Source organism: Chaetodon auriga, chromosome 11 (assembly GCF_051107435.1).
Source record: "Chaetodon auriga isolate fChaAug3 chromosome 11, fChaAug3.hap1, whole genome shotgun sequence".
In the NCBI taxonomy this organism is placed as follows: Eukaryota; Metazoa; Chordata; class Actinopteri; order Chaetodontiformes; family Chaetodontidae; genus Chaetodon; species Chaetodon auriga.
The window spans coordinates 24,592,540-24,607,011 of record NC_135084.1 but is presented as its reverse complement, the minus strand read 5'-3'; the positions used below and the strand labels follow the sequence as shown (position 1 = coordinate 24,607,011).

Genomic DNA, 14,472 nt, shown 5'->3' with positions numbered 1-14,472 from the left:
AGCCGTTCTGTTTAACAGCCATGAAAACAACCGTTCTTCCTCAGCACCGGCAGCCATCTTTGTTCTGACGTTACAGAATATTTAGTTTGAGAGCTGCAGTGGAGAACGCTGCCTCGCATAACTGAGCAACTGAGAAAGTCTCTACAAGACAAAGTGAAACTCATTTTGTTTACTGTGTGTGTGTGTGTGTGTGTGTGTGTCTTTCTTTGTGTTTGTGTGGTTCAGTGTGTGTGCAGCAGCTGTGGAGCTTCCTCAGACCCTCTGCCCTTCATTCAGATGGTCCACTACATCTCCACCACCTCTCTGTGGTAAGTGTGTGTGTGTGTGTGTGTGTGTGTGTGTGTGTGTGTGTGTGTGTGTGTGTGTGTGTGTCCCACCACTTCTGTCGCTAGGTTACACTTCAGGGTCACCAAGGCAACCGACTAATCGCTCTCTTTATCATGGCTCCTAAGATGTTTCTCATGCACACACACTTGCATGCACGCACACACCTGATTTGTTCTCCAAGTACAGGTAGGTGGGAAAGTGCGAGCACCTGTATGTGTGTGCGTGCGTGTGTGTGTGTATGTATGTATGTATGTATGTGTGTGTGTGTGTGTATGTGTGTGCGTGCGTGTGTGTATGTGTGTATGTATGTATGTGTGTGTGTGTGTGTGTGCGTGCGTGCGTGCGTGCGTGTGTGTATGTGTGTGTATGTGTGTGTGTGTGTGTGTGCGCGCGCGCGTGCGTGCATGTGTGTGTGTGTGTGTGTGTGTGCGTGCCCTGAAAATGCCTGTGTTGCTGTGAGTGAGGGGATCCGACATGATGTTTTCTGCTGGAGGAAGAACACTTTGGTTCTTTCACCTGAGAGGTTTTTGTCTTTGTGCTGTTCTTTCTGGTTGGACGACGGCAGAGAAAATGATTTTTGGAGCCACGTGATGGAAGAGACTTATAGTCAGTGTGTGAATGCAGACGTTCTTCTGTTCTGTGATTCGAATGTTGTGATAAACGTAAAAGTCCGGTAACGTTGCAGCTGTGTTTCCATGAGAGTCACATAGCTCTGAAGGTCACAACGCTCCTCCTCCTCGTCTTCCTCAGTAACCAGGCGGTGAAGATGCTGGAGACGAGGGAGAAAGCGACTCCTGGCATGTTCGGGGAGCTGCTGAGAAACGCCAGTATGGGAGACCTGCGTAACTGTCCCGTAAGACTCTCATCACTAATCAATAGTTCTGATTAAATGTTAAACGCTCTGTGGTTACACATTCATGCCAATGTCAATGCTGTTCTCTCGCTCTTCATCCTCCTCTTCCTCAGAGCCAGTGTGGTCAGCAGCTCAGGATGGCTCGCGTCCTCCTCAACAGTCCGGAGATCATCACCATCGGTCTGGTCTGGGACTCGGACCACTCGGACCTGGCCGAGGACGTCATTCACACTCTGGGGACCTGCCTGCGTCTGGGGGATGTGAGGAGATGAGCCGCAGTGAGAAACACCAGCAGAGGAAACGCTTCAGCTCAGCTTCATCGCACTCTTCTTCTCTCAGCTGTTTTACAGGGTGACGGAGGAGAAGGCTCGTCAGTCGGAGCTCTACCTGGTGGGCATGGTGTGTTACTACGGGAAGCACTACTCCACCTTCTTCTTCCAGACGAAGATCCGACGATGGATGTACTTCGATGATGCACATGTGAAGGAGGTACAGTCAGTGCTGCGTGGCGTCAAACGCAGGTGTTGGTGTTAAGGTAATATCACAGATGAGCAGAGAAACTTCAGGGGTGTCCTGACAGCTTTGGGGTTTAAGATGCTTAAACCCCCCCACGTTACAAGACATCTGTGTACTGTGGTCTCATGACTAGAGGCATGACACGCTCAAGAAGAGACAATTAGAAGCTAAATGTACAATTTACTACCAAGCAGAAAGTAATCCACAGTATGGCGGTCTGTCAGGAACGGACAGCCCTCTGGGGGTCAGTCAGACAGTCAGATAGAGGCGCAGACGAAGGCCCAGAGGAAACCTTGAGCGTCTTCACAGAGAGGAGCCGCTGTGGGTAAAGGAGGTAACAGGACGTCGGTGGTGTGCAGAGACGGTCTGACACAGAGCGGTGATGTTTGGTGTCAAAGCAAGTTTATTGGCAGTGTTTAACACCTTTCAACTGCAAGCCAGTCAGAGTGTTTTACATAAGACACGCAGGCTTTGATCCGAGATATCAAAGAACAACAAGACAATAGAAAAAGACGGGATTTAAAAAGAAGCATAAAAATAAGACGGAGCGAACTGGAGAGTCAAACGCTGGAACAGCTACAGTGTCGTGTGAGATATGAAGCAATAAATCCCAAATTTAATGTTGTGAAAGTCCAACAGAAGCGTTTGAGATTTAAAAGAACTGAGAGCTTCAGCAGACCTGAAGTTTTCTGGAAGTTTGTTTCTGTGGATCCTAAACAGTGAACGCTGCCTCTCCAGGGTTAAAATCAGGAGCTGATTGGTCTGACACATGATTTTCTGCTAATCCATTAGTCCATTCATAATGTATCAATATGGACTCCAGACAGAAGCAGAGTTAGTGTGTTCTCTTCCTTTTTCGGGGCTAAGACCTGGATTTTATCAGCGACGGTCCTCACAGGTATAGAGGACCAAAGTGTGTGTTTGTCAGGAAGCCGTAGGTTTAGGAAAGGAAGTGACCTCATGTTGTAGTCAGTGATCTCTTTCTCTGCCTGTCCATCCTGACACCTCTGTCCTCCTCTGTCCTGCGTCCTCCTCTCTCTCTCTCCCTTCTTTTCCTCCCTTTCCCTGCCTCCTGCTCCTCCTTTGTCCTCCTGCACTTCCTTTACTTTCCTCTGCAGGCTTTGCTCTCTCTCTGTTGTTGCTGTGCTGTGATAACACTGGTGGAATGAGATATGACATTCTCTCACTCTCTCTGTGTCTCTCTGTCTCTGCTGGTTGTGAAAACAAGGATATCCCTCTATTGTTTATCAGTCCAGCTGTACAGAGCTGAGGGTGTGGTCAGAGCGCGCACACGCACACACACACACACACACACACACACACACACACACACACGCACACATCCCACCACAGCCGACACTTTTGCTCACACTGCAGACTTTCATTCTATATCTTTCTTTCTCTTGCACAAACACACACTCAGCGGTTGACAGGCAGGTCGGCGTTTTGGATTTCGGGACGTCCTGTTCGATCTGAACGGAGCTGGAGGTGAACGTGGACTTTTGGAAAATGGAGGAAGGGTTGAAATAACAAGCGGGAGGATTTGTGTCGCACAGAAAGACAAACAGAGCAGGAAGACGACTGATGGAACAGCGGCGGCGCAGCCTCGAACATTTCAGCGATTTTACCTGCTGAGCTGCGTTTTCGAGGTGAACGGACGTCTTTGCTGCGGCTGGAGGTTAATTACTCCTGCTGGTAAATTCACCGTCTGGTCTCCACGGTGTCAGTGGACGGTTTGATGTCAAAAGCTGCATTTAGAAATGAGAATATCGACTATTTCCAAACACATGACCTCAGTGGAACTCAGCGTCGTTTCCACGGTTTGGGTACTTCTACCTCGAGTTGGAAACGTCTCCGTGAATCCAGAATTCACACATTGAAGAGTCGGATTCAACGTTTAGAACAGAAAGTTAAAAATACCGAAAAGTCAAAGATTCAATGGAGGTTTTTGAAGAAACTTTCTTCGTGATCGTTGATGCTGAACAGCAGAGGATGAAATGTTGATTAAATGTGTATCTGACACATTGAAATAACAGCTGATTTTCACACCTTATTGGAGGCCCAGCCATGAAGCTGATCAGCTTCAGTTATTGATCTGGTATCAATGAAAGCTGAACTGGGAGATCCTCCTGAAACTATGAACCGGATCCAAGAATGGAGCCATCTGGCAGAACCAAACCGATACCGAAACAATAATTTAGTGCCTTAATTTGAGAAATATAAGCATGTTTTCCGACAATAACTTTAAAAAATAAGTTGTCAAATGCTACAGTTTGTCCCATCTGGAGCAGCTGTGCATGAAAATTGGTCTCAAACTGTCAAAATGATGATTTAAATCATCTGTGTGATCAAAGACGCCGCCAGATATTTGATGCCAAAGAAAAGTCATTGAAAGTGTCACATTTCATGTACCTGTCAGTCACGACGGCTCTGAGTCGACATGTTCACACCATAAAAATGTGCAACTGTGAATAATAAATCAAACTGCAGCTTATAGTTATCTGGATTTTTGGACTGACATGTATTTTCATGCGTGTCGGTCTGGGCTTTCTTGGTGTCCTCATCAGCTTCTGGAGTCACCGTCTTCTCTGTGTTTTTGTCGTCCACCTGCAGATCGGTCCCAAGTGGAAGGACGTGGTTTCTCGCTGCATCAAGGGCCACTACCAGCCTCTGCTGCTGCTGTACGCCGACCCGCGGGGGACGCCGGTGTCGGTCCAGGACCTGCCCTCCCGCTTCGACCTCCACCACCTCAACAAGGCCTGTTACGACAGCGAAGACTCGGGTAACTACAACACAGCTAGGAGTCGTAGTAGTAGCACAACAGCAAACATTCAGGTAACTAAACCAGAAACAGTAGTACTTGTAATAGTCGTAGTAGTACTATGACAGACAAGACTGGGGTAATTACAGACAGCTAACAGTCAGTAGAAGTAGTCGTAGTTGTGGCTGTTGTCGTTGTAGCAGTAGTCGTAGTACTTGTAGCAGCAGTGATGTTTAGGTGAGTCTGATATGATGTGTATTTGTATGGGTGTATGAGCACATGTACATCACCGCTAACGCCTCCACTCGTTCACTAACCACGCCCCTCCACCCCCCGGCCAGGCCGGGAGCAGTCAATCTCCAGCGACACTCGCACCGATTCGTCGACGGAGAGCTACTCGTACCGACAGCCCTCCCACTCACACCATGAGTCCCTGGCCAGTCACCACTCCTCCGACTCCCAGGGAACCGTCATCTGCATCGAACGCCCAGACGGACCCCTGCACGCCTCGCTCTGCAGCCTGGATACCATAGGTGGGTACCTGAACTGGTCCAAAGCATCACCTGGGTAGAATAGAAGAGGCTAGAGTGATTCCTCCATTCAGCAGTGTGGAGGCCACGCAGACCAGATCCTCACGCTGGAGACAGCAGAAGCAGATCATTACTAATATTTAATCAGTTATGGGAGTTGTTGTTGATTGTTTTTGTGTCAGCACAACATTTGATTTTTTTAAAGTTTCGTTTCAACCAGACAAAGCAGAAGAATGTGTTGATGAAGGAGCTGCTTAGTGTCATTCTGAAATCAACCTGAACGTAATGTTTTACATCATGTATGCAGACGATGTGCTCCTTTACGTTTTAGATGTGATGCTGGTACTATTCACAAATCAATTATCACTCTGTCTGAATGCAAATGATTGAAATGAGCAGCATGAGACCAGACTAGAGACCATTAGCCAATCTAGTATGAGTCTTCAATGCTAACGTCAACGTCAGATTCTGGATACAGAGCTGAGGTTTAGATTAAAGAAAAAATGGTTAAAAGGGCCAAACATTTGCTTTACGTGATACATTTTTCCCCAAAAATCTGAAGTTCTTCCATGAACAAACTGACTTGGCGAGGCCAGGCGGTGTGACGTCCACAGCTTCGTAATGTTTGATGTGAATGAAAGCATGTTTTCAGCCAATCACAGCAGGGTCTGCGCCGTCTCCTCTCTGACAGCACGCCGTTTTTATTTAGAGGAGAAGGAAACGATTGGAATTTTCAAACCTTGTTTCAAATAAGCGTGATGAGATTTGACCCCGTATGACCCTGCTGTGCAGCCAATCACACGCTGCCATTCGTCTTCTTCTTTTCCTTCTGTCATTGTTGCATGATGTGATGACCATGCTGTAAACATCCGTTGCCATTGCTTCTTGTTGCTAAGGCCACGTGACGGACAGTGAGCAGCACCAGTCTCTGAGGAAGGGAGGCGGGGCCGGGGATAGGAGGCGGAGCTCTAGCCGCCACCGCCGATCTAAACCCGACAACGAAGCCTCGTCAGCTGGTTACCACAGTGAGGGTAGGCGGGGTTTCTGCCAATCAGGGTCTGGGGAGTTTGGGTGCAGGGGCCAATCAGAGCGCAGAGACAAAGCTACCAGGCAGATAACTTCTCAGGGACTTAGTTACATCATCATCATTCTCATCATCATCACCTGGTTCTCTGCTGATATTCACTGTGTCACCGAAACAACTTGAGAAGGAAAACAAAAATATAAAAGAACATTTTATACAGAAAATGTAGAAATCAGATTTGGACCAATCGATCAATCAGTTTTGTAGCAGCCAGCAGTGTTTTAAATGCTGGACTGGGTTTATTCTGGGAGGCCTGGGATCAGATGATGAGCTTTAACTAAACTAGCTAAAACTTAAAGATGAAGTGTTTCTACGAAGGATCTGAAACAGTCAAGCTCAAACTGACAGACGCTCATTCTCCAGTCGACTCATTTAATCATTCGTTCTGTCTTCATTCGTTTCTGCCGTCACTCCTTCATCTCGTCTCTTTTCTTATTCACCTACTTTCAACTTTTTCTCTCCACCCTTTTCTCCTTCCCGTCTGTCTCCCCCTTTTTCAATGTCTTTTCTGTCCTCCTCTTCTTTCTCCTCTTGTTTTCATCTGTTAATCTATAAATCATCCTCCTCCTCCTCCTCCTCTTTTCTCCTGTATTCTTCCTTCCCCTTCATCTTGTATTCTCATTTCCTTCCTTTTCACATTCTCCTTTTTCCTGCCTCCTCCTCTTTTCTTTTCTTTTTCCTCCCTCCTGTTATTCTTTTCCCTCCCGCTCCCTCTTTCCTCTCACCAGGAGAGACGTTAAAGGAGCGGCAGGTTCCTCGTCACCTCCCCAAATCTTCATCCTCCTTCACCTCCTCAACCAGTCGCCTCCGAGACTTCAAAGAGACCATGAGCAACATCATCCACAACCGACCCCTCTCTTCCACTTCCTCCTCCTCATTACCTGCTGCCGTCCTCTCCGAGATCACCTCCTCTGCCAATAACCACCACCACCCTGCCAACACCACCGCTCCCTGCTCCTCCTCCAGTAAAGTCCATGACTGGGAGGCCGACAGCACCAGCAGCGAGTCTAAGTCCAGTTGCTCGGGAGGAGCAGGGTCAGGGAGGTACCGGCCAGCATGGAGGCCACGAAGGGAGGCACTCAACATCGACAGCATCTTCAACCGTGAGAGACGAAGGCAGGCGGGATACAGCCCGCTCGGAGCCTCCCTCCATGACGACTATGGAGCTCCGGCCTCCGAGGGAGCAGGCGCCTCCTTCCCAGCGCAGGAGGAGCTCAAGTCCGTCAGGCCAGGCTCCTCCTGGACTCTGCCTACCACCTCCAGCAGCTACAGAGGAAGTGGAGATGGACCAGGGGGTGGAAGGAGGAGTGCAGGAGGTGCAGATCTGCCTCCTCCTCCTCCCCCTCCTCCCCGGCTGATCCAGAGGATGGAGAGCGGATACGAGAGCAGCGAGAGGAACAGCAGCAGCCCGGTCAGCCTGGACCTGAACCTGGGAGACAGGTTTGTCCCCGATTCATTATCTATCATTGAAGACGTACATGAACAGAAGATCAACCTGCAGCGGTTCGATCGTTCATTGATACTTTCAGTCATCTGATGTCAAAGTGAGTGTAGGTTTTGTGTAGGTAGGTCTGTAGGTTTTAGACTGTCGGTCAGGCGGCAAAAAAGATTTCATTACAGACTGCGACGGTCAGCTTTTAGTTTCAGTTCCCGCACAGCTGCATCCTTCTCGTACGCACACAAAGCTGAACGAGGCGTGAATCACGTCCGCATAGCTCTGATTGGCTCAGACCAGAAAACACAGACCAATCAGAGCCAGTCTGGACCCGGTGCTTTAGCTCAGGGCGTCGAGCTGAAGCTGAACGGTGACTGAAGCCAGATGGACGTTTGTCAGAACCTTCAAACAAAAAGTCTTTCTCTTCTCTTCAGGGAGTGTGTGGCGAAGAAGCCTTCGTCCTCCTCCTCATCCTCAGGGCCATCATGGAGGAACACCCGGTCGAAGAGCAGCGGAGCTTTGCTGCAGGAGCTCAGCCCGTCCAGCAGGGGGAGCCCTGGTACGACGTGTGTGTGTGTGTGTGTGTGTGCGTTGTCTGTCGTCCACAGGGAGCTAACTTTAGCTTCGTTTTTTGTGTCTGAACACTAACTGTCCGTTCAGAATCTTGTAGTTTACAGCCATGACTCTGTGTGTGTTGACCAGCGCCCCCTGCAGGCCGCAGCGAGCTGGACGAGCTGCAGGAGGAGGTGCAGAGGAGAGCGAGGGAGGAGGAGCAGCAGCGACGACAGGAGAAGGAGAGGGAGGCGGCACTCGGCTTCAACCCCCGACCCAGCAAGTACCTGGACCTGGACCAGCTGCAGATCCAGGGTACATGCACGCACACACCAACACACTTAATACATTGGCACAGCAATGCATCATGGGATGTGTGGCTGCGAGGCACCGATGAGGAAACTTCCACAGGAATTCAATTTGAATGAGTGAATATGAGAAGATTCAGTCATCACTGACTCAGGCACATTGTGAGAGGTGTGTGTGTGTGTGTGTGTGTGTCTGTGTGTGTCTGTGTGTGTGTGTCTGTGTGTCTGTGTGTATGTGTGTATGTGTGTCTGTGTGTGTGGTCAGCGTGTTGAGCTGGACAACAGGAATGTTCCTCATTGAGCAGCTGAAAGCGCCTGACTCAGCCGACACACAAAAGACAGAATGACCCACGCAGTAATAAAGGCTGCGTGTGTGTGTGTCTGTGTGTGTGTGTGTGTGTGTGTGTGTGTGTGTGTCAGTGTCAGTCTGGCTCATGCTGTTTGTTGTGTTGGAGCTTTTTCAGCCTCCATGAAAGACGCAGGTGTTCATCAAGGTGACCTCAGAAATCTCTCTGATTCAGTACCTTTAATTTAAGCAGTGACTCAGTAGATCATTTTATTTTGGATTTTGAGCCGTTTGGGAGCAAAATGTCTCTGTTTCTGTTTGACTTTATAGTTCTGAGTGTGTGTTGAAGTGAATGGAAAAACCCTCTTGACACACACACACACACACACACACACACACACACACACACACACAGTCACTGAAGTCTTTACTGATGTTCAGCTCCTGATGCTCATCTGAGAGCAGCTTGTCACTCAGCTCAGCCTTCTCTGTGTGTGTGTGTGTGTGTGTGTGTGTGTGTGTGTGTGTGTGTGTGTCCTGCAGGTAAAGGTGACAGCTTTGAGAGGTGTGTGTCAGAGGCGGAGCTTCTGCTGGACCAGTCTGTGCGTCTGGAGCAGGCGGGCGAGGTTGCCGCCGCGCTGTCGGCGGTCAATGAAGCAGTCTGTAAGCTCCTCCTACTCTCATATCGCTTGCACACGCACACACACACACACACACTCAGTATGCCATACTTACCAAATAAACACTGAATGAGGTCACTGCACCCCGCCCACCATCTCTCTTCTCGGTTGCTAATGGCAACCAGAGGCAGCGCAGTGGCCTGCTGATAACTGTTCCACATCAACCACTGAGCACACACACACACACACACACACGCTGAACATTTAGGCTCCCCGTGACTCTCTCATTTCATTTGATGTGTCAATCATACTTCCACACACACACACACACACACACACACAGTGCCTCACCCAGCGTCCTCCAGTCTGTCGTCACTGCACTGACAGACTCTTCATTCCTTCACAAACACCTGACAGCTGATTAAAAACATCAAAATGTGCAGAGACGAAAACAGATGAAAGAAAAGTGTCAAATATCAAAATGGAAGCGAAGAAAACACGAGGACTGTACGGAGGAATGGGTCTTTAAACCTCGTCCCCTCTGAATTAAAGCAGAACGTTCCTTCACTGAGACGCAGGGCTGCACGGTAAAGGACGGCTCCACCACGTTACAGCTCGGGTCTTATTTTGGTCGTCTCTGCACACAGACTCAGAACGTCGAGTCAGTCAGAGCTGAAACAGGAAGTGAGTCTGTGAACTGATGGATGTTTACAGCAGACACCATCACTTTACTGCTCCCCTTCATTCTCTCCACCCACCTGTCTCACCTGTTGGTCTGTTACCTGACTGTCGTCGTGTCAGATGTGAACCTGATGTTATTCCTGCCGATGGGTTTGATGGACAGAAAAATAAGACCCTGGCCGTAACAAAGCGGAGTCCTTTAACTTGACAGCTTGCTTTGAGTTAGTTTGGACATTTTTGGTTCTAATTTTGTTAATTTAACATTCTCGATATAATTTCACCATTTCATCACAGAGAACCAAAGCTGGGTTATTGATCTTTAGTACCGTCTTCTCATGCCTGCCATTCCCATAATAAACACACACACGCACACACACACACACGGTCACATCACCCTCATGTCAGCAGTCTGACATTTGATTTTCTGTCAGGTGTATATTTGCTTTTTAAGATTTTTGCATGAAATCATCATAACAAGTTATTTTCTGCATCTTTCTTTTCTTTTTTCCTTATTCATTCTTTCCTCTCTTTGTTTTTTTCCTTTTGTTGTGTATTTTCTGTTGACATGTGACCGGGCTGCAGCCAAACTGCAGCTGTTGGCGGCTGAGGGCGGAGCTAGTAGTCACAGCCGGCTGCAGCGCTGCATGAGGAGAGCCCGCAGCCTGCAGCAACGCATGCAACTGCAGCAGCAACAACAGCAGGACTCAGAGGCAGGCAGACAGCAACTGCAGCAACCAGAGCAACAGCAGCAGGAGGGGCAGCAGTTCCAGGAACAGCCCAGGTACCACCTGTAGTGTGCGCAGCCAATCAGAGGTCATGTGACATTAGCACTTCACGTCCTGAGTGTGAACTGTTTCAGCTGCAACAGCTTCAAACACATTTTGTCTCCATTTAAGAGAAGCTGCCAAACGATGCTCATTTACAGCAGCTCAGCAGTCTAGAAATGTCTGTTCAGAGCGAGACTTCAGTCTCATGTCCGTGTGGACCAGTCCGTCCAGTTCTTCCGTGCAGTGTCTCCACTGTTGCTCAGGCTTTGGGTTTGGTCTCAGCTTGGACTTACAGTCCACGACGTCACGTTAGGACCCGGAGTCCGTCAGAGCAGAGGAGGAAGATGACTCGCAGGCCGGACCCCCGGGACCAACAGGGGTTTGGTTTTTGGTCTCAGCACAGGACAGAAAGCTGCAGACAGTCACTGCACTGACTGTTGTTTAATAAGAAGTGGTTCAGCCAATCATGTTGAGAGGATCAGGAGGTAAAGGTGTGTGTGTGTCAGCTCAGAGCAGCAGAGGAAACCTCAGTTTATCAACACGCAAAACAGGCTGGACGCTTGCAGTCGAGTCTTTCCTGAGACGTGTCTTTTCAACAGGTGATTACTGAGTTTCAGCCGCCATCACAAACCTGAGAGAAAGCACCTGCACCCCAAACTGACCAATCCCAGATCACAGATCCAGATACGACACATCTATGTAGAAAGCAATGAAAGCGGAAACGAGCCTGATTGTGTTTTAAATCTTAGACACAGTTTCTGCTTTGATGGCAGCTTCATGCGGCCTGTAGGGGGGCTAGCAGTATTTAAGATGTGTTCGTGACAAACGGCTCATTCGGAGGACGAAGCATGATGAGAGATCGTCGACACTCCGCAGGAAATAACCTCTGAAACACACACACACACACACACACACACACACACACACACACACACACACACACACACACAAAACCAGCCTTGTGTTGAAACAGAGCTCTTACATGACACCATCTGTTCCAAACATACTGCAGGCCAACACACACTCACACACACACACACAAACACACACACACACACACAGTTTCTCTCTTCCTAACCCGCCTCACTCGCTCGCTCTCTCTCTCTCTCTCTCTCTCTCTCTCTCTCTGCAGTGAAAAGCCTCTCTCGCTCCAAATACTTCTGACAGAGAAACAGGCTGACCAATCAGCTGCCATTCAGGACCAGCAGACCCCGCCCCCTTGCCTTGTTAAGCCCCTCCCTCCTGAAGCAAACTCAGTGTCTGACCCCACCTCCAGCGCCGGAGCTCCTACAGGTTCACCCAGGGAGGACCACAGGACCGGGGGCCCCTGCTCTCGCTTTGGGAAACCCCTCACTAACACCAGGTCCCTCCCTGTCCTGTGTGTGGACACCTGGGAGCAGAGCCCCCCGGGAGACTCGGCTCTACCGCCTCCACCAGAGCAGGTGGACCACCCCGCCCAGTGGACCAGAACGCCTCCTGTCTCCATCCCAGTGCAGGCCCCGCCCCCACCCAGGCCATATTCCCGAACCCCGTCACCTGGTGCCAGCGACAGGTGTCATCTGATGATGGAGGAGGAGCAATATTACCCCAGACACCCCCAGACCACGCCCCCAGTGTCAAGACTAGCCCCACCCCCTGCTGCCTACCCAACCAGGAGCTGGTCTTGCTTACATCCAGACCAACCTGATGTTGTTGATTCTCCCGTTGACCCACCAATCGGGTCGCCCCTTTACTCGCCTCCAGACTCCCCCTCCGACGCGCCCCCCCGGCCTGTGAGCCGGCCAGTTCGGACCTCCTCCCCGCCCCCCAGCCAGGACTTCAGGGCGACCCTGCCTGTGGAGCGCTGGGCGGAAAACGTCAACAGATACTACGGCTCCCAGAATGCAGCAGGAGGAGGGGGAGCGGCGGTGCTCGACGAGGAGCTGTCAGAGCTGGACTCTCTGTACCAGGCCAGTCTGCTGGCTCCCAGCATGCACCGGGGCAGCCGGGGAGTCAGTCCTCTGCCAAGCAACAACAAACCAGGTAGGAAGTGCAGAAATAATATAAAGCTGTTAGTTCAGAGTTCAACACTTCCTGTTTCTCATGGTTATCGTCTCACTCCGTACAGAACAAACTGGACAAGCTGTTCAGACCAAAGAGCTCTGAAATATTCACCACTCAGTCGCTTCCTGCTTTCTCCTCCTGTGACACAGACCGTCGAGTTTCCATGTAAACGTGCCTCAAAGTTTAACTGACTGCAGAAAATCGTCAAAATAAAACACGACTGAACGTTTGTCTCCATCCTGCTGTGAATGTGATTCACTGGTCGATGGAGATAAACAGCAGGGGGCGCTGAACCAAGACGACGTCATTCAAAGTGTGTGTGTGTGTGTTGTGTGTGTGTGTGTGTGTGTGTGTGTGTGTGTGTGTGTGTGTGTGCGTGCGTGTGTGTAGGTGTAGGTGTAGGTGTGAGGAGAGTGATGTCAGGATCTGGACGGTCCAAAACACCGACGGCTGAGATCGAGAGATACGCCTACAGAACACCGGTTACACCTCTTCATAAGGTGTGTACTGACTCTGTGTGTGTGTGTGTGTGTGTGTGTGCGTGTATGTGTGTGCGTTTGTGTGTGTGTGTGTATGTGTGAGTCTGAGGACAGTTGAGGTCATTAAACCATTTTTAAGAAGTTAAATGTTCTCAGTGTGTGTTGTTAAGACGTATCAGAGCTCCGTTCTGTTGGTGTGGAACGACCTGTGAAGCAAACTGAAACGTGAAGTTTGTCCTCGCGGCTTGAAGCTGGACATCAGTCTCACAGGAGACGGTCTGACGATGAATCTGACGTTTCTAAAAATGATGTTTTGTGTTGTCGTCCGTTCAGCCGCCGTCAGGTGAGGACGAGAGCTACAGCGCTGAGAACCTGCGACGCATCGCCCGCAGCCTGAGCGGAACCGTCATCGGGTCACGACCTCAAAACCTCGGCCACTCCCACGGCTGTGTAAGTCACACACACACACACACACACACACACACACACACACACACACACACTCTACAGACACACATTAATCTCGGTGCAGCAGGAAACAGACGGCGTATGTTTGTTTATATTGCCAATCATCATCATCATCATCATCATCACCGCCACCTCTGTCCACTCTTGGTTTTATTTAACACGTGCTGCCACCTTGTGTTCATGTGATGTAACTGCAGCCTGGTTCAGGTTCTGCTCTTCATGCAGAGCTGATGGACAGTTCTCCTCTGGTTCTCTGGTCATGATGGAGGTTCTGTATTGAACCATGAAGGCAACAACAGCCCCTCTGATTCATGAACTCTCTCCAACTCCCCAACACTTGTTTTACAGGAGCTGTTTGTACAGGAGCACAAACAGTTTACTTTCAGCGTGTTTTTCCATCTTAATGTCACAATGATTGTCTCCAGAGGAAGAACCCTCGTACTCCTCAGGTGATCCTCAGGGAACCTTTTTACCCTGAAAGCAGTGATGACCTGGTGCAGAGGTGAGAACGCAGCAGCGTTGTGTAACCCTTCCTGCTGCTGATGTGAAGCACGGTGCAGGTTGATAACAGTCTCTGCAGCACTGTGACGTTCTGTGTGGAACCCTGTTCTCTGCTGTTCTCTGCAGCAGCAGCAGCAGCCAGCGTCTCTCACAGAACCTGCTCCCCTCTGAGCGCCTCCCTCTGCTGCCGCTGGCGTTCAGCCATCTTGTATTCAGCCCTCAGGAATCGCCTCAGGCCAGCGCATTAAAGATTGATCAGTG

The 14,472-nt window shown here is 49.8% G+C and overlaps 1 protein-coding gene across 5 annotated transcripts in view; it reads left to right on the top strand.

Moving 5' to 3' along the window:
* Window positions 1–14,472, top strand: part of usp54a (ubiquitin specific peptidase 54a) — a 36,081-nt gene that overhangs the window by 16,464 nt on the left and 5,145 nt on the right. For 4 of the 5 annotated variants that reach the window (XM_076742681.1, XM_076742678.1, XM_076742676.1 and 1 more), the window contains exons 6-20: window positions 226–308; window positions 1,078–1,180; window positions 1,294–1,440; window positions 1,520–1,669; window positions 4,310–4,478; window positions 4,799–4,990; window positions 5,884–6,018; window positions 6,800–7,511; window positions 7,941–8,065; window positions 8,209–8,373; window positions 9,196–9,315; window positions 10,536–10,734; window positions 11,853–12,742; window positions 13,154–13,263; window positions 13,576–13,692. In XM_076742681.1, coding sequence (XP_076598796.1) covers window positions 226–308; window positions 1,078–1,180; window positions 1,294–1,440; window positions 1,520–1,669; window positions 4,310–4,478; window positions 4,799–4,990; window positions 5,884–6,018; window positions 6,800–7,511; window positions 7,941–8,065; window positions 8,209–8,373; window positions 9,196–9,315; window positions 10,536–10,734; window positions 11,853–12,742; window positions 13,154–13,263; window positions 13,576–13,692 — 3,417 coding nt within the window. The remainder of the gene's footprint in view (window positions 1–225; window positions 309–1,077; window positions 1,181–1,293; window positions 1,441–1,519; window positions 1,670–4,309; window positions 4,479–4,798; window positions 4,991–5,883; window positions 6,019–6,799; window positions 7,512–7,940; window positions 8,066–8,208; window positions 8,374–9,195; window positions 9,316–10,535; window positions 10,735–11,852; window positions 12,743–13,153; window positions 13,264–13,575; window positions 13,693–14,472) is intronic. The other variant, XM_076742679.1, reaches the window with a different exon arrangement.